Source organism: Medicago truncatula, chromosome 2 (assembly GCF_003473485.1).
Source record: "Medicago truncatula cultivar Jemalong A17 chromosome 2, MtrunA17r5.0-ANR, whole genome shotgun sequence".
Lineage (NCBI taxonomy): Eukaryota > Viridiplantae > Streptophyta > Magnoliopsida > Fabales > Fabaceae > Medicago > Medicago truncatula.
This window is the reverse complement of record NC_053043.1, coordinates 16567760-16593766: the sequence shown is the minus strand read 5'-3', so window position 1 is coordinate 16593766 and position 26007 is coordinate 16567760. Positions and strand designations below refer to the sequence as shown.

Sequence of the window (26007 nt, the reverse complement as noted above, 5' to 3'; positions counted from 1 at the left end):
AATAAAAAGATAATGCGAGTATGAGAGAGAAGGATGTACAAATGTTGTACAAATATCATTCCTCTAAGTATTATGATAATATGTACAACCATGAGGTGAAAATATGTCTTATCATACAACATGGGACATACAACCATTAAATGATACTCCTTCCGTTTTAAAATGAGTCTCGCTTTATAAAAAAATAAAAATAAATGTCACTTTCAGTTTTCAATGCAATAATAACTTTTTCTTTTCAATTGTACCCTTCAATTAATACCCTGCACACTACTTCCAAAGTATTACTTTTAAAACTAACCAATAGTTAACAAGGATAATTTGGTAAAATAACAATTCTCTTTCTTAATAATAAAAAAATGCATCGCACCAATTTCATGCCTTTTTTTTTGACAATATTTTGTACACTTTTCTTTTTTAAAGGAAATATTTTGTATACTTATTTAATACTAAAAAAATGCATCTCACTAATTTCATTACTATCCTATTGCTTTTTCTTTTTGACAATATTTTCTACACTTATTTAATATCCTAATTTCCATGCAAACTCAGCTACTCTAATTTTATTATAATACAACCCAAAGAGAAATATTATATATGCAAGACAACGCGGGGTAAATAAGCCAGTAATATTTAAAGTTATTAGTCTCTATTAATTTTTAACTTTTTTTTTTTTTTGAGAGATATTAATTTTTAACTGACCTACTTAAGCTTTGCAAAACCTATTTCGTCTCATTCGATTCCTTAATTTATGAAAAAGAATTTTTTTTGGTAGAAAAAACATCAAATACTCACTCACACATGAAACATAGTCATGAATCTGACATGTCATAAGACTATTGGTTCCAACCACGAAACCACGCAATAACAACAATTCTCCCACGAAAACGAAAACAATAAAACATCCTCAATCCAATGAGTTAAATTTTCCTTTCACCTTCTTCAACTACCAAAAATCTCAAATCTAAAAAATTTCAAAATTTCGCATTCGTGAAATCAAATTCCTAAAATTTCAATCGAGTAATTTAATCAATCAAACTACAATGGCAGAAAACGCTCCCGAAACGGTGCCGTTTACTTCACAACCTCTTCCGCCTTCTTCTTCTTCGCAGAAATCGCCACAAGATCCATCTCAGGTAGTTTTTGCAATTCACTTCAATTTCACTTTCGTTACGCAATTTTCATGCCTAATTGTTCGTTTAATTGATTAAATAACCAATTCACGATACCCATTTTGATGCAATTGAACTCAAGCTAGGGTTTATTATGATTATTGTATTATTATGTTTGTTTCAAATTCGTATTTTTAAAAAATAAATTTACAGATACGAGCTCGTAGAACACCAATTTAAGCGAAATAGAAAAAATTTCAAGATGGGTCTCATTCAGCCATTTTATGTGTTAACAAACTAATTTAGCATTTTTGTGTGTTAAGAACCAAATTTAGCTCAAAATTGTGTTTAAATGATTGTATTTATTATAAGTAAGGTTTTAAATTGAGTTAGTGGCAACGGTTGCAGTTTGTGATATTTGATATTAAAGAGGAACGTGGTCAAAAGCACTCAATGCAGCCTCATTCGTCATAGGCGTGCCACGTGTCCGACACTGACACCCGACACTGACACCACCAACACACGTGATTACATTAAATTTTGCCATTTTATTAAATTATTACTGGCGTCAACGTGTAAGTGTCGCGTCTAGTGTTTGTGTGTGTGTGTCAATGCTTCATAATTCGTAGTTGCATTGCAGTCTCGGCAACATCGGAAACATACATATCATGGCGCAAATTGCATCCATGGATCTTTGTTTTATACCATTTTTACACATTTTGTGCTTGCTTTGTGAATATGTGAATGGGCATGTGCTCAGAGTTGTTTTTGATGTTGTTCTGAATTCATGTGTTAAATGGTGGTGATTATTTCTTCTGTGTATTGTAGTTTCAGGTCCCGACTTTTTCCAATTTGCCGGCCTATCCGGCTGGATATTACCAAATGTTTCCTGGTATGCACCCTGCATTGATTCCAGGGTTGACTCCACCACAAACTGAGGAACATGCAAACCGTGGAGCTGGCTTATATGCTGTTCCTGTTAATCCTTTTGATAGACATGTTACCGGACTTCCATACAACACCCTGATTCCATTGACTTACCGCACACCTACGTAAGTGGCTTGTTATTTTTTTTACAATGATATTCATTCTTTGTATTTAAGTAGCTAGTTATTTTGTTAGAATGATATTTAGTCCTTGCATGTGAAGCTTAGTGATAGCATGATTTAGAGGAATTAATAGTCATTTTGTTATATAAGCATATTTTATAGGTATTTTGGAAAATAAATTAATATATTTATACCTTTTTATAGGCCCAGTTGTAGCACAGTTTAAATGGTTTTTTTACTTATGTTGATATTTATTTAAGCGTATTTTGTAACATGGATATATTGGAAAATACATTAGAATGTTTATAATTGTAATTGTAATGTTCCATATTTTGTTTCTGTCAGGGTGAACTGTCGAGGGTCTGTTTGGTTTGAGAAATGTTTTAAATTTTTATTTCCTGTTTCACATTTAATTACAAAAAACTGCCGCCTTACTTTCACTTTATTTATTTCCCTATCTCAAAAGTTTGTTCAAGAAGTAGTTTGAGAACATGAATTAAGATTACAGTTTTGCTATTAAAAGCGAAAACAGCAAATAATAAGATTTATTTTCAAACTAAACAGACCATGATATTTCTAGGACTTTCTATATTGACCGGGTCAACAATGGTTATTGTGCAGAGGAAAGGTACTTATTTGGATTGTCAAAATATAAAATAAAAAGGTTAAAATTACATTATTCAAAGCAGCTGCAACTGCTAGAATGTGACAAAGGAGGTTTAATGGCTGCCACTTGTCAGACATTGATGGTTTTATGGTGGCATCAAAATGGCCATTTCTCTTCCCTTTTTACTTGATTCAACTATAAAATCCTGCATTAGCAGCATGTTATCTACTATAGTTTTTTGGTATAATATTTGATTAGGTATTTGTGTTGTTTAAGAATGATAATATTATATCATCATTTTTAACCAAGTATACATTTTAATGCATTCAAGTTAAATTGCAAAAGGCAGGCATAGGTTTTTCTCATATGATGATTTCTAATGGGAGGGGGCTGTTTTAATATTTCTTGGACAGAGTTTTTCATAAATTAATTAATAGGTCATATTTGCAAAAGGATTCAGCATCTAAGCATTCAAGGAAAATTAGCCCTGATTCTGATTTCCTGGCAGCTCGTGCTGGTCTTGGGGGTAAACCTTAGGCGTTCTTATAAGATCATACATCAATTTTAGTTCTACCACATTCTTTTGAAGTTCTTTGTTACATCATTGAATTATATTTTTCTTTTCCACGAGTGACATTCAGAGCTTGACTGCGTGTTCAATTCATATGCACACCTGATCTCAAGGAAAGAAACATAAATACAATTCATTTTTTTTGGGTCAAAATTTGACTTTAAAGTTTTAACGTATTTATTTTTAGTGGATAAATATGTTCGTTAATAGTAGTGCTTCTTTTTAACTGGGTGGTCATGCTTATCAGTAGGCCAAGTTCTGAAGCTGCTGCCGGTGAAAATCAGGGGCAAGCAGCACAGCAACAACATCCTCAGCAGCCTGCACCTCAGAGACAAGTTGTTGTAAGGAGATTTCAAATTGCATTTCAAATCGATTTGCTTCTTATGTTGAAGCTGGCAGCTGTTATCTTTTTGTTCAACCAAGATGGATCAAGGCAGAGGCTTGTTGTCCTTATTTTATTCGCTGTTCTTGTATATTTGTAAGTGTTAACTCGTTTTTCTTCAAAAAGTGATTCTGCAAATAATATTATCAAACTTGTTGTCCTTATAATATGTGCCATGTTATATCACTGAACTAGATAATGCTTATACTGTGAATGTAAGCTGTTGTATTTAATCAATTGAGATGTGTTACAGATACCAAACTGGAGCTCTGACACCGATTGTAAGATGGCTTTCACAAAATATGCAAAGAGCTGCAGCACCTCCTCGTCCACCAAGACCTGCAGCCAGGGCTGAAAATGTACCTCCTGCAGGGCAGGTGGTTGCCAATGCTCCTCCAGCAGGTATGATTTGCTTACTATTTTATTCAAATGAGTTTGCATTTGCTTCTGTTGGCCGGGAAACATTAGTATTAAAAGAGAGTTGATGCAATATGTAATGTAATTTGGGGGGTATGTTTCTTGGAAGCTTATGAACGTCATTTTTTATTTATTTAAACCATTTATTAATTTCCTTTTGGGATGGGTTACCTGTTTCAAATACGTGGAACTGGTTTCTCATGGAAGGTACAATTTAAGTTTCAATCATTACTGACATACGCTTTACCTTTGTTTGTCATTAACTATCGGCAGAGGGTCAACCTGATGCTGCCATTGAGAACCAGCCTGCTAATGGTGCAGACCGTGCAATTGAGAATGAGAATGTCCCAGAAGCTGGCAGAGGCAATGGTGGCAACCAGTGGTGGGGCATTGTAAAGGAGATCCAGATGATTGTTTTTGGATTTATCACTTCCCTGCTTCCTGGGTTCCACAATCATATGGATTGACTTATTGTCTGTGACAGCATACCAGAAAATAGGAGAGGGTTTTCCCGAATATGATAAGGTGTATAGCAACAGAAGTTTCAAGCGTCATAACTAATACATATTTAGGTGCAACTATAATCCAGCAGAAAACAAAACTATGGTGATAATTTATAAGGTGTCATTTTTGTATCATTACTTGGATTGTTGATAGAACAGTTTTTATGGCTTCCAGGGCACAGGGAAGTAATTTGTACTTCAGAGGGGCAGTTGTTAATCCACCCCTGGTGTCTGTTTATGATTGGTAGTGTTTGATGAGTTGTTTCTTTTCAATGTCCTCCAAATTTTCCAAATTTCCTTCAATTCATTTAATTGTCAGGAGTTTGTCTGCGGAATCATGCAGAAAAATTCGTCAATTTAATTCATAAGCATAGTGCCGTATAATTCTTTTAATTGATAGGCAATTTCTGCAAAACATGAGCTATGGTGCCTTCTAGTGAACTGATAGTGGCATTTGAGTCAATCCTGTTGACTTCTATTTTGATATATTTTCTTCTTTTTCTTGGGTGGGATGGAGAAGGGTCTATAAACCCAAGGGTCTGTTTGGGAGATTGGAGGGGAGACTTTGGGAAGAAAAAAAAGGAGGAAGTTAAAGGTATAGAGGATATTTTAAAGGGAGGGTTTTGGAGTTTCATTTTTTTCTTCTTCGTAATACAAAATCCTCATAAAATAGTGAAGGAACTCAAAATGTGTATTTAAAAATGATTTTGGAGGGTTTAGACAAATTCTTTAAATTCAAGCAATAAAGTGAAAGCAACAAGTGAGAGTATTTTTCCAAACAAATGGTTTTTTTTGGATACGTTAGGTTGGAAAGAAAAAAAACTCAATTACTATCTTGCTAACTTGTGGAAATTGTTGCAAATTGCATTACTCCTATGCATAGTTTTAAAACTCGGCTCGGTCATCGATTCGGCATGGGTATTGGGTCAATGAGTTAATGGTGGAACCACTGAATCACTGGTTGAATCGCATAACTGAATCGAATTAAACCAGATGACTCGGTCATATGACCCGGTGTTAATATTAAATTTTTATAGGTATTTAACCATATTAGATCGGGTCGAACCGATGACTCGGCCATTTAAAAACTAAAAAAAACTAACATGTAATATATATTAGTTATTTTTTTTAAAAGGTATACCTATATTTTGTTGAGAGGAAGTAGATTTTTTTTCATATTTATTAATATTAATATAATATCTAAATTTTAAAAAAATTATATGCATATTACTTTTTATGGGGTATTTATTATTATTATTGTGAAAATAGAGACATTTAAAGATCATGTGATCTTTTTGAAGAAAAAAACAACGATGTGTTTTTTGCTTTTAAAAAAATGAAGATGCAGCATACATACATATATAATATATTTCATTATTTTACACAAACAAATAGATGGTGCAGTAGTTAAATTCACAGTCGTCCCCTCTCATGTGTGCAGTTCGAATCCTAGCATACAATTTTTTCAAATTTTTATTTCTCTACAAAAATCAAATGTCAATGTATTTCTTTCCTTAAATTGCGCTCATTTACTTAGGCTTTAATTACATTTAATGCATATTAAATCTAATAAATGACTAATTACGAAAAAAAAAATGTAAGAATAAAAATTAAACCGGATTGGATCAAAAAACCGGCCTAGTCACCGGTTTTAGCCGGTTTTTAACGAGTCTTATCGGTTTGAGCCGGTTTAATTACATGGCCGATCCGATAAAAGGCTCGAACAGGCACACCTTCCGGTTCACGGTCGGACCGGTCCGGGTTTCAAAACTATGCTCCTATGGGTGGTCTATTGTGTTTCGTACATACTTTTACTTTATTTATTATTCCGTCCCTAATTATAAGACCCTTTTGAGAATTTTTTTTGTCCCTTTTTATAAGACCCTTTTGTCATTTCCAACTACATTAATTATTTCTTTACATACATGCCCCTATTTATTATACATCTTTTTCTTCAATCAACAATAAGTAGCATATGGAAAACATAAACTAACTCTCTGTCTTAAGGATAAAATTGTAAAAACAATAGTGATTACAAACAACTTTAATACAAATATCCGCTTTCTTAATTCCCGTGATTTTAGTAAAAGGGTCTTATAATTAGGGACGGAGGGAATAGTTTAGATTATAGTAATCATCATAGTATCCCTTTCACAAAAAAAAATTATAATATTGTTAATAAGTGGGGAAGTAACTTGAGGGAAGTGGAGAATGGAAAATCCAAGACTTTATGGAGTTGAAGACTGAATGGTTGGCATAGTTTGTGGTTCAAGTATAATTCAAAGTTAGTGATTTTTGTTTTCAAGTCTATAAGCATTATTTTTATGTATATAAAAAAAATGCAAGCATTATTGCTTGGCAATTGAGGAATGGACGGAATACTAATGGTTTGTAGTTGACTACTAAGATGAGCTTTATGTTTTCGACTTTACGGTGAAGACAATAACGTGCAAATAAATGTGTCTCTCATGGATTTACTAAACAAAGCTTTCATCGATGGAACACTATCCTAACTTTATAGATGTTGATTTATTTAAGAATATGGTAGGTTTACCTAATTATTGGTTTAAATAGTAGTTTTGTTTTGCTTGGGTTTTGGTATATTTCCCCTTTTTCCTTTCTTTTTATTAGTTTTCTTGATATATCGGTAAGTTTATGAGCATGTTAATAAGTGTCTTAAAAATATGGTTTAAAGAATTCATATAAATAAATTGTTTTGAAAATATAAATTAAAGACTTGGCAAAATATTAATTATATAATTTTTATAGAAAAAAAATTTCTTTTAGTTTGTTAAACAATGTCTTCAGAACAATTGTTAGCATTTTTGATGAATTGGTTGGTGTTTGCAAATTATTGGTGGTAGCTGAAGTGCTACTTTCTACCTTAATTCCTGCTTTTGTAAATTCCTTTCAAGTTGAAAATGAAGTCAAATGAGTTAAAAAGAACATTGGCATAATGGATTTAAAAATGACAAAATTTGAGTAGGTGCAAGGTGGCAAGGATAAGTATAGAAATTGGAATGATAAGAAGAGTGACGTGTCTAGTAAGGCACTTTGATATAAAGGAGGGATAAAAGTACAATTGAAAGAAGTGGAACTTGCATGTGTGATGTGTGTTTTATTGAATTGTATATTTAGTCTTTGAAATTATAGCAGCCAAAGTGCCCAACAATTCAATCTACAAAATTAATGATTAAACATAACTAATACAAAGAGTTACGACACTGATTTTGGTCATTGGATCATTATTGAATTATTTACATACAACTTTATCAAATCAACTGCACCAAATCCTCTTGCAACAATTCCAGACTAAATTTATGATCCAAAAACAATCACTTGAATTTTATAACCTTGGCAACTTAGTATTGGATTTTAAATGCAAAACATGGTTTGCAACCAAGCAAAGCCATACGCACATAAGCACAAATAAGAGTTATTGATTATCATAATTTTATTGATTTATGTAAATCTGGATGCATGTATTTACATTTTACATATTCATCTCAGCGAAATACTGAATATTTGCAAAACTTTGGTGTGATACAAGAATGCAGAAAAGGAACTCATTTCTTTATTGGGGCAAAAGAATTGTAATTTACAAAAATGTATATACATATGTCAAAACAAGATTCACATCTCAGACAAAAGATTGCTGATTTTCCGAAGCTCCTTTAGAGCTTGCATGGCAGTAACCTGCCCTTTTCCAACAAGAACATTTTTAGATAAGTTCTCCGATGAGGCTCCCTGGCCTCGATCCTGTTGGAAAACAGATTCAATCACCTGCACCACGAAAAGCAATCTTTAAGATAACAAGTTTGAAACCAGGGAAAAAAGGACACCAGTTTTGAGGTCTATAGGATTTCATGTTAAGCCAAAATCAAATTGGAAAAAATATGCTTAGTCCCAACCATTCCATTTCCACTTAATGCAAAAAGTGCTTAATGAAATAGTTTATCCAAACATGACCCAAATTTTATTCAACCCATTTCATAATTAAACCATTAAGAATAAGAGTGGCAGTAGGGAAGAATTTTACCTGAATATGGTCAAGCATAGACTGCCCGATATTCTTCAAAGTGCCCATCACATTTTGGTCAACGGAATCTCCTCTGCCGCTAACAGAACTACAATGTCCATTAGCAGCAGGTGAGGCTGGCGGCGGTGAATTACTTTGATTGCTAATAATGTTGGCAGACTTTGTAGCTTCGGCAGCACCACCTCCTACTTTCTCGGAGATAGCCTCAACGGTGTTCCGTCCAAACTTCCAAAACCACTGGAATTTATTCTGTTTTCCGTCTTTAGGTTGTGTGGCTGAACTTCCTTCATCATCATTATTGCACCCTGATGTCTGAGGTAAGTTATGAGAAGGATCAGAGATTGGAGAGGGTGAAACACTTGTACTGGTATCTGAAGTTTCATTGCCTTGATTATTTCCTTGGTCGTTATTATTGCACACAGATGTTGGAGGTATGTTCTCAGGTGGATCAGAGAGTGGAAGGGGTGAATCAATAGGACTGGTATCTAAAGCTTCGTTGCATTCATCTAGGGATAAAAAAGATGCAGCACTGTTTTTCTCTGAAGCGATTTCATGATCATTGGCCTCATTAGGAGGACTAGCAGAGTCAGAATATATAGACGATTCTTCCTCATGTCCAGAATTTCCACTCGGACAATTATCATCAGAATTGTTGTCGCTATTACAGCTACTTTCTTGTTGCTCTACTTCAACTGCTTCAGAAAGATTATCCTGCTCGCTTAAGATATCATCATGATGCTGCTCGTGTTCTGTGTTTTCCTCAGCGCCAAGTGCTTTACGCAGATCTTCTAACAAACTGCGCCTAAACGATGGCTTAGATCCCCTTTGTCCGCTTAGAACCCTTGATGGAGGTGGGTCAGATTCTGTTCTTCTCAAACGTAATTTCATCTTTTCCGTCCATCCTTTCTTCCGAGTCGGAACCTGATTTTCTACACCATCTTGCTTACGGTCTTCGGCCTTTTGAGCAACTCTCCACTTTTCTTCCCAGTAACTATCAGGTATAAAATTCAGAGGAGTTTTTGGAGACACAGATTCAGACGGAAGGCTAACCGCTCTTGTAGATGTTGTTTTACTTTGGTAATGAGACCCTACAAGCAAAAGTGACGGGGATGAAATATCAATACTTAAAGCAAGATCCTGCAAGGTTTTAGCCTTCTGTAGTAGTTTTTCAATAGTAACGTTTTCGGGGAAGTTTAGTAATCTTTGGAGACAGGTTGTAGGGTTTTCAGTTGCAAGTAGAGAAGATCTCAAATGAAGTAACATTGCTACAGCAATAGCGGAGATAAATGCTCCTCGAGGTGAATGTAAGATCCTGAACCCGTAATCTATGTTTTCATCAGCACTACTTTCCACTTTGCTATTATCTGATGCAAAGATCTCATCCCAAATGACTAATAGTTTGTCAAGTGAAAATTCTCGTCCAAATAAAACTCGCAACCATCGAAGATAGAAGTACTGTGGCTCAACCTCAAGGTCCAAAAGATGGCTATGAAGAGAAGAATCAGCAAGAGATAACAAATGATACAATGCCATAGAAGCTTCAATGACAGGAGGCAAGCCAGTATGGGAGCCAGGTACAGGAGAGGTAGAGAAGAAATCGGCCATTGCAACTGAACCATTGGCCCCCTTCATTAAAGCATCAAACATACAGTAAGCATCATGTTCCATGAATTTCTCTGACAATACAATGCCGAGTTCACCTTCAGCTCCATATGCATCACTTAGTAATACAATGGACTGTATCTCAGGTTCAAGTTCGTCAAGACTATTGGCTTTTGATGCATTTCCATGGGAGCCAATTTCATCCTCCATCATGTCAGGAGATTTCCTAAAATCAAAGCTGTATGTAAGATCATTCTCTTGACATAAAAGACCATCGAATCTGTCTGTAAAATGGTCTTCATAAAGCTTCCGAACTTCTGAGAGGCGCTCCAAATCAACTTGGAGAACATAGAGAAAAGGAGCAAGTAATTCATGCATTCCTATAAAATTAAGTGGACAAAAGCAATCCATTAATGTAAAGTAAACTATTTATTTTCACATCATATAACAAGAACACAAACTAGTTATCTAAAAGAAGGGAAGCCAAACAGATTGAATTCACATTTAACCATATATAGATTTCTCAACAATTTAATCACTTAATTTTTGGCACTCTTTTATATAACTTTTCCTTTTAAATAACAAATAAATTTGACAATATAACAGCAAAATTTTATAGCGTAAAATGCACACATCTTTATAGATTTTGGAGCAATAATAAATGCAAAAGTAGCTAATAACTAGTGGGCTGTAACGACAAAATGATTAAAAAAAATCACAAGCTAAAATCCATTGCCATAGCTACAAGTATTTATGCATCCCCTTAACATTTAAACATGTGATAGATAATAGTTAAACACAAACACACGGAGGGTTGGGTAGCTCAACTGGTTTGAGCTAAGGGTTCAAAAGTTGGAGGTCTTGGGTTCAAGTCCTAGCAAGGAGAAAAAACTAACGTAACAAATAACATACTAACATTTGCCATTCAAAAAATAAAAACACACACACACACACACTCTTTTCTGTTCAAATGACCATAAACAAAATGGAGGAGAATTTAATTAAGATTGATATATTGTTTGAAATTATTGCTTGTCTGAGAAATTTACCTTGTCTATAACCACAGTCTGGATGCTTTAGACACCATAGCAATAAAATCCGTCTCAACATGCCTTGGCACCCTGGTGTTTGGAAATAACTTCCATGTTCTGGGTATAAACGTGACAAATCCTGATCAACCAATCTTTCCAGTTCTGCATTGCGGAAAAAGCGACTCCATGTACTATCTGCATGTAAAGGTCATGTTATATTCATCACAGCTAAAAATTAAAATTTTCATTCTGGCACGAAACAGAGAAGGATAACTATCTATTATAAATATTCATCTTTTATCTCTGCTGAGTTTTTACCAGAAATTTGGAAAGTTACAAGGGCTTACCTGGATTTTGTGAAAGTGGATTGTCCATTTCAAGAGTCGGTGAATTCCTTCCATTCTTTGGAATAGGGGCTTCAACAAGGAGGCGCCTTCTCAAACTGGCATACCTAACAAGACAAATACAGTTCATGATTACTATGCGTGTACGCAAGAAACACAGTTAGCTTGCAAAGTGCATTAACTTCTACTGAGCAATTAAGACAAACATAAAAAACAACTCTTCTTTACAATACCAGGTAAACAATGAACAGCTTAATCTTCTTCCATTTTCTGCCAATGAAATTGCATATGCTAATTTATAGTCTCAAAGGAAGATATATCAACACAGAAGATTATAATAGTGCTTCTTTTAACAAAATTCATAGATTCAAAACTAAATCAGCTGAACAACAAAATTTCAGCGGAACATTTTTTATTGTTGAGTATCAAAACTAACTATATTGAAACAAAATCAGCATCTTATATAGGGGCTGTTTGGAATAAGTTCTGTGAGACCGTTTGGGAGAACTTATGAAAACAACTTATGACATTGTTCATGAGCTGTTTTCAGCTTATTTTCACGAGTTCTCCAAGATAGCTTACGAAAACAGCTTATATGAAAACAATTTAACTTCATTTTATCTTTTGCTAGACATAAGCTCTTATCATGATCAGTGCTTATGCTGTAAGCTGCAAATAAGATGTTTATCCAAATAGGGCCATATAATCAATCAATCAATAAGCATTAAGGTATCCAATTAAATAATATGCAAACCAATTAAACACAAAACTCAAAAAATAAAATACAAACACTGAAACACTTGATTTCGAAGCTAATTTACCTTCTTCTACAATCAGCAGTAACACGACGAAGATCATCAATGGTAGCTGAAACAGAAGATGGCAAAACCCCAAGATTTATACGCCACTGCAACCCTCTAAGATCACCAAATCTCCCTTTCTCCGGTGCCGATCTCCGAGAAACAGAGTCGGAGCTCAAATTCGGCGGCAACAATGGATCCACCACAGCTTGATGCATGACCGTGAAGAATTTTCAATCCGACCCAGATGCTCAAATGCAATGAAAATTCAGAAAAAAAAATGAACTTTACAGAATATGCCCAAATTCTGTTGAATTCAATTGAAGAAGCAAAACCCTAATTTACTTGATTTTGCTTTGTTTCTTGAATTGAAACAAAAGGGTTATTAAATTGAGGTTGAAAGGTGAATTTAAAGAGAAATTGAGAATTGAGGTGAGTTAATAATTTGCAGAGAAATTCAATAATGTGAAGATTTGTATAATTTTTTTTTTTCTCTCAATTATTTGTGGAGAAGAGAATAAGAAGTTTGTTTTTGTGTAGAGAAAAAGGGATGATGGTGTAAAAAAGGTGATGGTGCAATGAATAAAGGTGATGGTGCAAAAAATGTGATTGTGTTGTGTTTGTGTTGCTTGACTTGTTGGAAGGTATGTTGAGTTGTCTTATTCTTCTAAAATTCCACATCATCTTGTGGCCTTCATTATTATCTTCTTTCTTTCCACTTGTGACTTGAATATTCCATGGTATAAATTTTGCCAAATGTATTCCATGATATAATATTTTATATTTAGTTTTTGCTTAAATTATAGGAAATAGTAGTCCCTCTATCTCAAAATAATAGAGTATTTTGATCATTTCATATAAATTAAGAAAAATATATAAGTGAAAGAAAGAAAAAATGCGATGTCGTTATTTTCTTTTGATGTCTGTCTTTTCTCTTGACTTACAGAAAAAAGGGAAAAATGATTTTGAGTGTCATTGTCAAATATTTGTGTATTCACCGTTATCACAAATGTAAAGTAAGAGATATTGAATTGTTAATCGTTAATTTTACCAAACATTAAAATTCAACCAGTTAGCCTATCTGCTATCATCTATAAACTAGGTTATTAGTTATCATCTATAAGCCAATTTATCAACTATTCAATATACTTTTATCAAACTGAACATAAGATTATAACAAAGAGAATTATTCTTTTATAAGTCGTCCATCTTCTTCAACATTCGCATACACATGAATATGTTTCTTTGTTGATAAAGATGTTTGATTTAAAGAAGTATATTCCTAACATTTCTTTTCAATGGAGCAATTTCTATGCTGATTTCTTAGCCGAGCTCAGACACTCTTCAAAGTGAAGTATGACCTTTCGACAGATTCCTATCCCAAAGTTGGAAAATGTGGTGTGGCTCGATGTCACATATTGAGCCTCGTTCCTAGTGTCTTTTTTTTTCCTCCTTTGCATTCAACCAAAAAAAGAGCATGGTTCTCTCTCTTGTCAGTTTTAAAGTTGTTGCATTCTTAATATTGGGATCGAACTCAAGACCCATGATTAAATCAAAGAGACTTAAATAATCTCATAAAAAAGTTTTTGTATATATAGATGGATAGATAAATAGATAAGTTGATATATAGATAAATAAATTTGCTCAAAAAAGATACAGATAAATAAATAACAATTTTTATAATAAAAAAAAAATTATAAGTCATTTTGATCGAAGATGTTCATATTTGAGGCGACTCAAACACTAACTATAAATATAACTTGATTAAAATTCAAACATTAATTTGCTACGTTGGACTCTAATCCCAACGCAAGTCTATTGGATTGACGGTTGTGGGGGGCTTGAGAGGTGGACATGTTGGGGGAGTATGTGACTTTCACTTTCTAGTGTTTCTTTGCAGTCTAATATGATAGCGGGTGGCAGATCGACCCTATAAGGGGTTATTCAGTTTGTGGTGCCTATTGGTTTTTAACCTCTCAGGAACCCATTCATGTCGAAACTGCGGCGGGTTTAATTTGGCATAACCAAGTGCCTCTAAAGGTTTTAGTGTATGCTTGGATTGTATGGAATGAGCGCAATGATAGATTATTTACAAATTTAGAAAATACAATTCTACGGTTATTAGAAAAAGTAAAGTATTTATCGTTATGGTAGCTTAAAGCTAATAAGGCTAATTTTGTTTATGGCTCTAAGTTGTGGTGGTCGAACCCATTTAGATGTTTGGATATCAGATAACCTTTTTGTGTATTCATGGATTGACAACCTTGTAATTATTTGTGGTCTTCTTGGTACACCTTGTGCTAAGGAGACTACCATATCAATATAATTCATTTTTTATTGTTAAAAGAAAAACTCTATTGGATTGAATATATACGTATACATATTTTTTTTTTGGTAGATATATACATATATTTTTATTGTGTTGTGATTGGTTAAAAGTGATAATATTTTGGGTTACCTTCTGGTCAATGATGGCTGCTTTAATCTTGGAACATTTTTTGTGAACAAATTATTGATGGCTGATTTGGTCACTTGTGTTGCGTACTTGCTTCTAATTTCACAGCTGTTTCTTAGAAGAAGAAAAAAGGATAAATTTTATGTGATATATATATTTTTGGGAAAAAATATGACCGGATATTTTATTGTTGGACGAAAAATCATCATGCGTTCTTTCAAAAAAAAAAAAGCATCATACGTTTTTTCTAAAAAGTCATGGCCTCACGCAATTACTTCAAGTTTTCTTTCTTTTAAAGGCGATTATTATTTTTTTAAGATTTATTGATATTTTTACTGGAATTATTGTCTTTTTTAAAACTCTTTTTTATGATTTTTTTTAGAACTATTGTCGTTTTTTCTTAAAAGAACTAATGACGTTTTTATTATAAGAAATCGACGTTCTTGATTGCATATTAATGATGCAGATAAATATAATGTCTTGGACAGAAAATACTTGGGTTATGTTTTAGTTTTGATGACCTTTGTGTATTTAATTGATAAATGTGAATTATTGAAATCAATTATTTTAATAAAATGATTGATTAGATAGAGACAAAGTTAACAAAATTATTATATTCAAAGTTTTTTTTTTTGAGTAAGCAAAAATGGATTATATTAACACCAAAGGCGGATCATTCTTGACGCAAAAAAACGCCAAAAAGACCTCAAGAGTTTACAACACAAGTTAAGTAACCACACGCAAAACTTAAACATATGATTAGCCGATACTCAAACAAACAAAATGGTTCAACCACCAGATTTAAAAGTTTAAGCTAAGATTGACATGATTAGCTTTCATCCACCTAAAAGAGGGAAGTTTAACTTTGACTAGCATCTGATGAATGTTGATTTCCTTATTTTTAAATAACCTACTATTTCTAATTCCACATAACTCAAACACAAGATAGTCAAACAAGATAACATGTTATTACACTCAAAGTTAGGTTGAGATCATCTCCATTTATAAAAAATATACACCTTAACAAATAAGTAAAAATTTCTAAGTTGGAATCTCAATTCCTATAAACCTAACATCCCTGCTATTTAAGTTATGTTGATGGCATTTCTACATGATGATTTTGTTTAACACATTTTGATAAGAAAAATGATATTTGTACAACCATTTTATTACAATTTTTTGATAATTTTCTCTCTCATATTCACATTATATTTTTATTTTCTCTTCCTTTTTCTCTTTCTAATATTTTGAATCAATGAGAAGAGAGGAAATGAAAGTTATCATCAAAATTGTTCCAAATGATTGTTTATATATATAAGTACTCTTTTGATAATGACTGTTAGAAAAGTAAGCAGCACCGGCCACGAAGCATGGGACAAAGAATTGGACACGATATAGACATGCATGATTGCATATAATATGACTCAACCTTACGTTTAATTAATGATGATTTCTTACAAGAAAATTACATGTCACCAACAGGCCAATCTTAGACGTTCATTCATCAACACAGTTAATCCAATGGCTGCAGTGGTGATATCATCATTATTATTTTATTAACAAAAAGCCATGCATTCTATCCCATAATTAAAAATTTGACCGCCACTCACCTTCTCAAAATTAAATAATGATGAAGCAGTTAGAGAACTCTGGATTACTTTAGTTGTGATTAAATTAGTATTAGAATATTCTGGAGATTAATAAATATTAATGTGTATGGAGTTATCCTGGATCACTAAATCCGACTACTTTCAGTCCCCACATTTCGTGTGAGATTATCCACTATAGTATTTGTAATAATCCGATTTTCGCTAGATTTATTTTTAAATTGTTTTATATGTGTTTATACGTGCTTGTGTGTGAATATTTATCATTGTGTGCATTTTCATGGGTTTTCGTGTTAGAAGGGTAATTTAGTCATTTTAGACTAAGAGGTATTTTGGTCATTTTGTGAGTAAGGGTAAATTAGTAATTTATGGTGAGGATTATTTTAGTGTTTCAAGTGAGAACCATTATTTTTACTATGTTACTAGTGTGGTAAATGGTTGTGAGGGATTTATTTTTAATTTTTTTCTGATTTTTTAATTTTTTTTAATTTATAAATGATTATGTGGCACTTTTTTTTTTTTTAATTCAATAAATTACACACGTGGCTGCCATATAGGCATTGACGAGTTAAAATTGAACTAAAGGACTACTATTGCAAATGGGTTAATTCTTGGGGTATCAAAATTGTAGTTTTTGTATTTATGAGGTTAAAATTGCAAGTTTTTGAAAGTTAAGGGTAGAAAAATGCACTTTAGCCTAAAAAATAATAATAAATGAAGGATATGTTGAATATCTCTATATTAGGAGACTTTTTTTTTTTTTTTTGATAAGTAAATGTAGTGAAAAAGTTACATGTTTTTTCATCTATATTGTTTACACATATATTAAGTGAAATTGATGCACATGTTTTACATATTATATTATTAGTGCAATGGAAGCACATATAATTGTATACCAGAAGTTTACAAATCGTTGGCAATACCGATTGGGTTATCCCGGATCTATTATGATGCAGAAACTAGTTGAAAAAAAAGGATATATATTGAAGAGTCAGAAAACTATTGTGTGTTACTAGTTCCCAGATAAAATTGACAATTTAAATGTATATCTACAACCGGAAGTTCGTGAGATTATTATGTCAACAAATTTGACTAAGAGTTTATTTTATGAACTTGCATTTGAAAAGTATCATTTGTCAATTGATATTGAATAATAGCATATACTCATAAAAATGGACTTGAAGATCCATTCTTTACACGTCTAAAGTTAATTGTATAATTGATACTTATCAGGTCATGCCTTATAAACTCTATTTTGGTTATGAGACCATGTCTTATAAACTAAATTTTGGGAATCAACAAGTTGTTGAGCTATTGATTCGCATCAAGCCAACACAATACTATATATAAATTATCCCCTTAATTTATCATTGGTTTTAGGTTAACAATCTAATATTTCTCATCTAAGTGGATGTTTGGATGTGTTCTGTGTATCACAATTGCTCCAATATAATGAACTACGATAAATCTCGAAAGAATATTGAAAAAAAATATTTGATATGAATCTCCATCTATCCTTAACTGTATTGAGCCAACTTATTTACAGCCTAGTAGGCTGATATCAATTGATGGATTAGTTTTCCCAATATTAGGGGGAGATAATAAGCAGCTGAAAATGTGAACCTGAAGTTCAAATAAATTATTTGAAAGGAAATATTATTGTCTCGTTTTGATCCTCAAGGTATAACTCATTTGCAAAGGTAAATAAATCAAATATCAGCTGCTAATGCTCCAAATGAAATAGATGTCCTTGTCGGATAATTTAATATGCAAATGAGTCTCAACTGTGCCTGAAGCATGGTAGATCAATCGGTTCCAAATATAAAAATTCTCGAATAAGAAAAGGAGCTTAAAGGAATGATAACTCAAACGAGGATATAGAATCTAAAAGTGTTTTCTGACATAATTGATTTATTTGTTCCAAAATAACTAATCAGGTACCTGAAACTTATGAAATATTAAAAAATTATGTCATGAATGAAAGATCTCAATGAAATAAGATGGAACCGAAGTAAAGTCAACGTCAACGTGTTTTTGGATATAATATAGCGCTATATGTGATAAGTAATAATGAAGATCATGAATTCAAGTCTATTAAAGATTATAGAAAAAGAAAATATCTGCAGATGGAAAGAGACGATTCCAGTGAAATCAAACTCGCTTTGTAAAGCTGAATTTTTTGGACATGTAGACCACACACTCGAAGATGTGAAGTTAATTAGATATGTATGATTTTTCGCGCGAAAAGAGAATTAGAATGGTAAAATACATATATATGGAGTTTGATATGTTCATATTTTTAAGAGACATATTCTTTAGACACATATTCACCTGAAGTGAATTCAAGAACTTTTTCATACTTGATTAAGTTCAGTAGCACATGAAAGGCTCAAATTATATAAAAGATGTGCTACAATATATTTGTATGGCTCACTTGATAGTGATGATTATATTAAACTCCCTGAAGGATTTCATTTGCATAAGACATACTATCAAAGTTATTGAAAAGATGACATCATTTGTCCATTTTAAGGATATGAAAATGAATTTCTTATAATCAATTTTATGATAATCGTATAAATATTATTAGAACTCGTGATGAGATTTTAAATTTTTTTATATAAAGGTTGATATGGACAAATTTAGTTGATTATGTAATATAATGATTGTGATGTCACTTGATGTGAGTAAATATCATGTTCTCAAGAAATATGATGAACAATTCGAATTGGTCCTGAAGTATCATATCTTAGTTTAAGTGAGGACACTAATGTATTTTGTTAATTATATATATTTTGTGGTAGTTTATTTTGTCAATATTAGTAAACATAGATATTGTGGCAAAGTCAAACATACAAGTTTCATCTTAGAGAAACAACAATATTATTTGATCATATGGAAACGTTAACACTACATCAAAGAAGTGAAGAATGCTCTTTTATTAAGGATGGAGATTTTACAAATACAAGAAACTCGTGGTTTTCTTAAAAGGGCACTTGAAACAACTCAAAATGAAGATAATACCTCAAGAACTGCTAATTTAGAGAAGAACATGAAGATATCTTTTTACAGAATCACTGCCAAGTAAAGATTTTGAGTGATCGGTATAAAAGATTATTTGACTTTCTTCGTCTCATATATGATTGTCTTTATGAGGGGGAGACATAAACGTGTTATGCACTCCTTTTCCTTAACCATGGTTTTATCCCATTGGGTTTTCCTGGTAAGGTTTTTAACGAGGCAGATTATAACACAAAATGATGTTATACTTTTTTTTCCTTCACTAAATTTTTTTTCCCACCGGATTTTTCTCTAGTAAAGGTTTTAATGAGACATATCTTTCATGGACATCCAAGGGGGAGTGTTATGAATAATAATATTAGCATGATCTGGATGTCCATTGATCCTAAGCTTTCTATATTCCCTAACTCCCATGAGTAAATGGCTTTAGTCATTACCATTTACATTTAGTCCTATGACTCTTCATACACTTGTAACTTACAATATTTGTGTCTTATAAATAGGACCTATATGCAATGTAAAATACACACTCATGAAGTAATACAATATACTCTCTTGTTCTCCATTTATCCTTTTCTCTCTACTTTTCTATGTTGTACAATATCTTGCAATGCTTTGGATTAATTTTATAACAACCTTAACATTTTTTGACATTATCTTATATATAAAACAATTTTTTTAATTTCTTTTTTTATTAAGGAGCAGAGGGAGGAGAGCAAATTCTCTCATGTGACTGGAGAGTCCGGTGATATCTAAACCATTTATTTTCCACTACTTCATGTGAGATCCTCAACATTGAAGCAATTGAATGATATTGATGTCAACTGCACTCTCTCCTTTAAATATTTCATTGGCGGAGATTTGCACCCCAAGCGGAGTATTCTATTTCGCTAAACTTGTTTAGCCTCTTTACCAAGTGTTTTTTTTAGTAACTTTTTACTAGGTGTTGAAAGGTGTTACTTTTTTTAACACATAAATTGAATGTTTCAAGCGGGACGAAAATTATCATGTTTCATCTTATTTTTGAACACATTTTAGTGATGGATTTCTTATCTTTGCCACAGCTGTATTCCGCCGCAAATTGAGACGGATTCAATAATCTAGGCTTAATGGATTTTGCGACTGATTTGTATCCTCTTTTTAAAAAAATAGTAGTGAATTTTAAAACAAAAACTATATTAGTTTTCCATTTTTTATTAATAAAAAATTTATTTGGTATTAAATTTTTTAATGTTCTTTCTTTAAACTATTTTTGAAAGGATTTTATTATATAGAATTATTTTCAAAGATGGTATTCAGGTTGTAGTTGCTGAATCAAATCAAACTGTCTAATTGGAGTTGGATCCAAACCTTTATGATTGGGATGATTAATTTTGTTTTTTTATAATGGTGTTCCAACCATTTGACGAATCATTGAGATAAAGTTTCGAACCAAAACTATGGTTTTATTTGTTGATTTTAACACCTTTGTGTACAACGATTTTGTGAATAAATCATCAAAACACTAAATTCATCAAAACACAATACATATATAAACACTAAATTCTTAATGTGAATAAATCGGTTGACGATATAAGTGTCTTCAATATCACGTTTTTGTTTGTAGGATTCGATATCAAAAGGAACCATTGATAGTTTTTTGTGATATTGAAAGTAGATTGAATAGTTTTTTGTGATTTTGGAAGTAGATTGAATGAGATTTGTGATTTTGAAAGTATATATGAATGAGATTTGTGATATTGGAAGTAAATATGAATCCCTATATATAAGTACATTGTGTGGTGGACACTGACGGATTCGATATAAGTCATTGTCTTGTATTAAAGCAAACAGTTGAAATAATTATTAAAGCAAACATAATGTGAAATAATGGGCACACAGCCAATCGAAACGCGCCACGTATCATGTCTTTATCCATTTCTCTTTCTCTCCGCAGCTCCTGACCGCTCATGTGCCCTGTTTGCATGCGGGTGCATCTCACACGCCTGCTTCAGAAAAATTGGAATGCGCCACGTGTCCCTTGCGTGTCAGATTTCAACATGTTTAACTCTTTCATCTCCTCTCACTTCCACATCATTTTTTTTTTTCATTTTCAACACCCAAATACAATGGTTCAACATGTTGAGGCTTCCCCATTGCACTTGGTCTAGGAAAAAGCTCCAAGAGTCTCTGCACTCTATCTCAACCACTACAAATGCTAATGGAAAAAGTCCATTATTTGCATCTAGTGAAACAGCAGACAGTAGCACCCCTCCATAAATAAGGTCCTTTCAAGTGACATTTAATTTGTAACTCATATTAGGATCGGCGTTTAAAGATCCTTTTAACTTTTTTGCTATCCATGTTGAGGTTACATTAGTCTTCTCAGATAGCACTTTTGATCATAAATGCTACACCATCTGGGGCGGGAGAAGCATCCAACCTTCTGAAGCAAAAATGGTTGTCACTCTTGCTTTCTCATTTTTTACTCTCATTCCATTTTTCTAAATACATCCCGAAACTCATTCACATTGATCTCTCAATACATCCCTAAACTCATTCACATTGACAAATAACATAAACCTTTCTAAATGAATCTTACCATTATTATCATACTCAATTTTTCCCCTTCACTTTCTTAACCACATCAAGAATTGGTGGCTTCTTTACATCGCTACCACTTGCAGAAAATATATAAAAATTGATACCTTAGTTTATGTAAGTCTGAAAGCATGTAAGCAGAAAATATATTATTTCAAATTCACTTTTCTAATATATGTGCAGGAAAATAAACTAAGATGGAGGTGGGGTTGATTAAAGATATAAGAGAAGCCTCAGAGAAGGAGCTGAAGCTGTGAATAGTTTGATGTTGTATTAAGACTTTGAGGTTTCAATTGAGGCATACTAGCTAGGGAGCAAAATGCATTATGGGCATAAACGTTACATAATTTGGGTTGTGATTTCACTTGGGTTTTTTGGGGATTGAATTGGTAGTTAATTAATAGAATACTAATTTGTTTCAGTAGAATATCTAAATATGACCCATAGTTCCATGTGGCATTGAAACATATCAGGGAAAGATGAAGTGCAATGAAACATCTATCATCAAAACACAACATATATAAACACTAAATTCTTAACGTGAACCCAAAGAAATAGTAGAAATTCCATCAAGGTGTTGAGGGAGGATGAGGGTTGGGTGGTTACACCCTTGGAGATTCGTAAGAAGGTGGTGGATTATTTTACGACTCATGTGGCGGCAAATAGGTGGGATCGTGATGTAGTAAATCCGTAAATGCACGATTTACCGGTGTAATAATAAAAGAGTATCGTTCCAATAGAGAGTTATTGATTCAATTAACTTTCAACGGTGATTAGAAAAGAGTTTGAGTTGAAAAGTTTGGATTTTGTTTTAAAAAGGGAAATAACAATAATAATAAAAAGGTGCCTTAGGATTATTGGTTTGTCATGGTGACAAATCCTTCACAAACCAAACCCTAAACCTAGAATTTTATGTTGGACCCACTTTCTAAAGACAAGTTTCTCTTAAGCCTATCACATCTCCTTTCGGTTTCAGTGAGTGTGTTCCTCTGGCAACCACACCTATTCTCATGGGTGATTGCTATTGGAATCCTTGAAGAACGAAATTTTATCTGTCTCAAGGTTTGCTAGACTATTCTAATGTTTCGCAATCCTTGTCTAATTTCACTTGTTCAAATATCAATACTTCTTCTTTTGATGCTTCGCTTTGATATTCGTGATGATGAATTAACAAGTACTAGCCATCCGTTGTCGCTTTATAAATTTGATGCAGGAGTTTTCATTGACGATTGCCACTTTATCTATTTATAAAATAAGATAAAAATGACAAATTTCAAAAATTTGGAGAAAAATTCATTTTCAAGGAAAACTAAAAACGAACTTAATGAATTTTTAGGGCTAAAAACATATATAACCAATTCCTTATATACGTATAAGTACTCATTGAAGTTTTCATAATCCGCACCCCCGACCTCATGGATACGCCAGAACTTCTCAACAATTGGTACTAAAGTATTGATGGACATAAGAGAGACCTCACTAATTTTAATAGTTAAAAATTCAACGTGAAGTTTCAGATTTAATATGAAATCCAACAACTGAATCTTCAAAGCTTGTAACCACTCCTACATATTCCAAAAAATATTGAAGAAACGAACAATTATTTATGGTTTGATCAAAGTCATAAAGTAATCAACTGATTTTTATTATGCTGAACTAGCCCAAAGAAGCTATTTAATATCTACTTAAGTGACTCTGATTGAGATTTTATGATTCAACACCAGGTTATGATCTCTGAGTTAACAATTTCAACAATTTTTTCGGTCGAACTAGGAGTTATGAACAATCCATTGACCCTTTAATGTGAAGTTATTATATTTTTCTTTTTTTGTGGTGGCGGGGTTCGAATCCACGACCTTGAATATTATTATACACTGTCTATACCAACTGAGCTAAGCTCATGAGGACTTTAATTAAATTAAAATATTAAAAATATAAAATATGTGCACCCATAATATGTCTAAGAATCATTTTGCTTTGAACAAAATCACATCAATTTAGCCTAACAAAAACTCAAACAAATAAAAATAAAAATAATACTAATTAAATATCACATTAGTGATTTACTCAACACAACTTTGACCAGTAAAATTATGGAATTATTTATAGTTATCATTCTTAGAAATGCAAATCAATTTACTTATTTCTTATCTAAATTATTTTTTATTAATCATGATTCGATTTGAATGAAAGGAACTCCAAATTGTATTTCACATATTGTTGCTGTAGATTGTTTACCATCTTTCAGTGAAACAATTGCATATGATTCTAGTCAAACAAATATTATTAACTATGTTTCTCCCTGCAAGAGATTAGCAAACTAATTACATACTTAAAAGCTAAAATACTCTAACAAACTTTAAGCTTAATATCCTTCCTCTTGATAGCTTCAAACTAAATGATTAAGCCATTTAATGAAGATTCCTATAAAATATAATAGGGGGATATATTTAGGTGAAGCTCCCAACTTATAAATTATTATAAACAAAGTTCAAATTAAAGATATTAAAGTTTATATGTACCTTCATGTATGGTTTTGCTGACCTTTGTAACCTTTCGCCAATTGTTACCAAAGTATTGATGGACATAAAGACCTCACTAATTTTAGATTTGATATGAAATTCCACAAATCATGCTTCAAAGTTGGTTTCCACTCCCACAAATTACAACAAGTAGCTTAAATTGTTAGTCAAATATGCTGAATTGGACACATTTAAATTCACGTACAAGATCTATATGAAGCTTGTAATACACATTCATCTTTATGTTCAAAATCAAAAGGGACTAAGCAAAACTTGTAAATAAGAAAGAAGTGCCAAAAATAATTATAACGCTATGTCAGTGATAGTTCTGATGTAAAGACCGTTTATTGGAGCTAATATATCTCCACCTTATCAATTAATGTTGAGGTAACTGACTTGTCAGTGATCGTTCTGATATAAAGATCATTTATGTTCACAAGTCGGTTGGTTTAGGTTATTGAGGTTTTTCCACGTTCGATAATCTAGAGGATTGATTATATTATTTATAAGTGATGATTTAAGAGGATTGCTTATATTATTTATAAGTGGTAATTTTAAGAATAAGTGATTGGATAGTAATGTTAATTGTGCATAATTAACTTATGTCTTTTAACCGAGTATATTTAATTTCCTTAATATACTTGCATCTTATGAAAAACTTTGTTCAATGGCAAGATTGTTTTTGTCCCGCGTCGGAAAGCTCACTAAGATAATTCAATATCTCACCCCATGTTGATTTTATTTTTACAGGTACAAGCTTTGTTATTCAAAGAACTTGAAGCCGGATCACAGTCACAGTCTATGTCTAGGGATTTACCTTAATTTTGTATCTATCAAAGAGTTATAAATCCAAATGTTCCTTGAAGTCAAATTCTGATTTAAGATTTTAATTGTAAATCTTATTTTAACTTTGAAAGTTAAAATATGAAGGATTCAATCCTTTGAAACTTATATCCATTGAACTTATATCCTCTTCAAGATTTGTGGAAGGATTCAATCAGAAATACGTAGAAATGTTGACAATGTGAATTCAACCAGTTTTTCAATGAACAACATTACAACAATGATACAGTTCATATGATCTCATCTCATACAACTTTTATTCTGTTTGGAAATTATATTGCATAACAATGCAGGATCTCCCACATGCATAATCACCTGAAAAAAATATGAAGAAAATTCAATGGATATAAGTTTTGCATAGAATTACATAGTAAAACAAAATACTCAATTGATTCACATTATATAGACACCACTAAAAAGTCTTGTCAGTTAAATCATTCAAATTTTTCTATCATTTTTAATGAGTTTTACAAGTTTTGCATGATCACAACAATTTATTCACATTATATAGACACCACTAAAAAG

The 26007-nt window shown here is 32.3% G+C and overlaps 2 protein-coding genes and 1 long non-coding RNA gene across 4 annotated transcripts; 1 reads left to right on the top strand and 2 right to left on the bottom strand.

Annotated features, from left to right (window-relative positions):
• Positions 1-855: 855 nt before the first annotated feature.
• Positions 856-4976, top strand: LOC11441580 (uncharacterized). 2 transcript variants are annotated; one of them, XM_024777231.2, is made up of 5 exons: positions 856-1133; positions 1938-2161; positions 3587-3814; positions 3972-4120; positions 4409-4976. In XM_024777231.2, the coding sequence occupies exons 1-5, from the start codon at positions 1041-1043 to the stop codon at positions 4600-4602; spliced, it is 888 nt and encodes a 295-aa protein (XP_024632999.1). In that variant the 5' UTR covers positions 856-1040; the 3' UTR covers positions 4603-4976. The 2 variants fall into 2 exon arrangements, with proteins under 2 accessions (XP_024632999.1, XP_003595066.1); XM_003595018.4 differs by having other exon boundaries at positions 860-1133; positions 3584-3814.
• A 3105-nt stretch (positions 4977-8081) lies between these two features.
• Positions 8082-13076, bottom strand: LOC11441149 (uncharacterized). Its single transcript, XM_003595016.4, has 5 exons — positions 12476-13076; positions 11658-11761; positions 11329-11505; positions 8678-10659; positions 8082-8421 (listed from the first exon to the last, which is right to left on the bottom strand). The coding sequence occupies exons 1-5, from the start codon at positions 12670-12672 to the stop codon at positions 8272-8274; spliced, it is 2610 nt and encodes an 869-aa protein (XP_003595064.1). The 5' UTR covers positions 12673-13076; the 3' UTR covers positions 8082-8271.
• An 11063-nt stretch (positions 13077-24139) lies between these two features.
• On the bottom strand, positions 24140-24945 carry LOC120578031 (uncharacterized). Its single transcript, XR_005643986.1, has 2 exons — positions 24671-24945; positions 24140-24419 (listed from the first exon to the last, which is right to left on the bottom strand). It is a non-coding gene; the product is annotated as an uncharacterized lncRNA (long non-coding RNA).
• Between the last annotated feature and the right edge of the window lie 1062 nt (positions 24946-26007).

Bases quoted from the DNA above. Each gene is read 5' to 3' on its own strand.
- LOC11441580 (XM_003595018.4), top strand. From the start codon at position 1,041: ATGGCAGAAAACGCTCCCGAAACGGTGCCGTTTACTTCACAACCTCTT. The intron at 1,134-1,937 runs GTAGTTTTTGCA...TGTGTATTGTAG, and splicing joins CGCCACAAGATCCATCTCAG to TTTCAGGTCCCGACTTTTTC. The intron at 3,815-3,971 runs GTAAGTGTTAAC...GATGTGTTACAG, and splicing joins TTCGCTGTTCTTGTATATTT to ATACCAAACTGGAGCTCTGA.
- LOC11441149 (XM_003595016.4), bottom strand. From the start codon at position 12,672: ATGCATCAAGCTGTGGTGGATCCATTGTTGCCGCCGAATTTGAGCTCC. The intron at 10,660-11,328 runs GTAAATTTCTCA...TTAATTTTATAG, and splicing joins AGACTGTGGTTATAGACAAG to GAATGCATGAATTACTTGCT. The intron at 8,422-8,677 runs GTAAAATTCTTC...TTCGTGGTGCAG, and splicing joins CTATGCTTGACCATATTCAG to GTGATTGAATCTGTTTTCCA.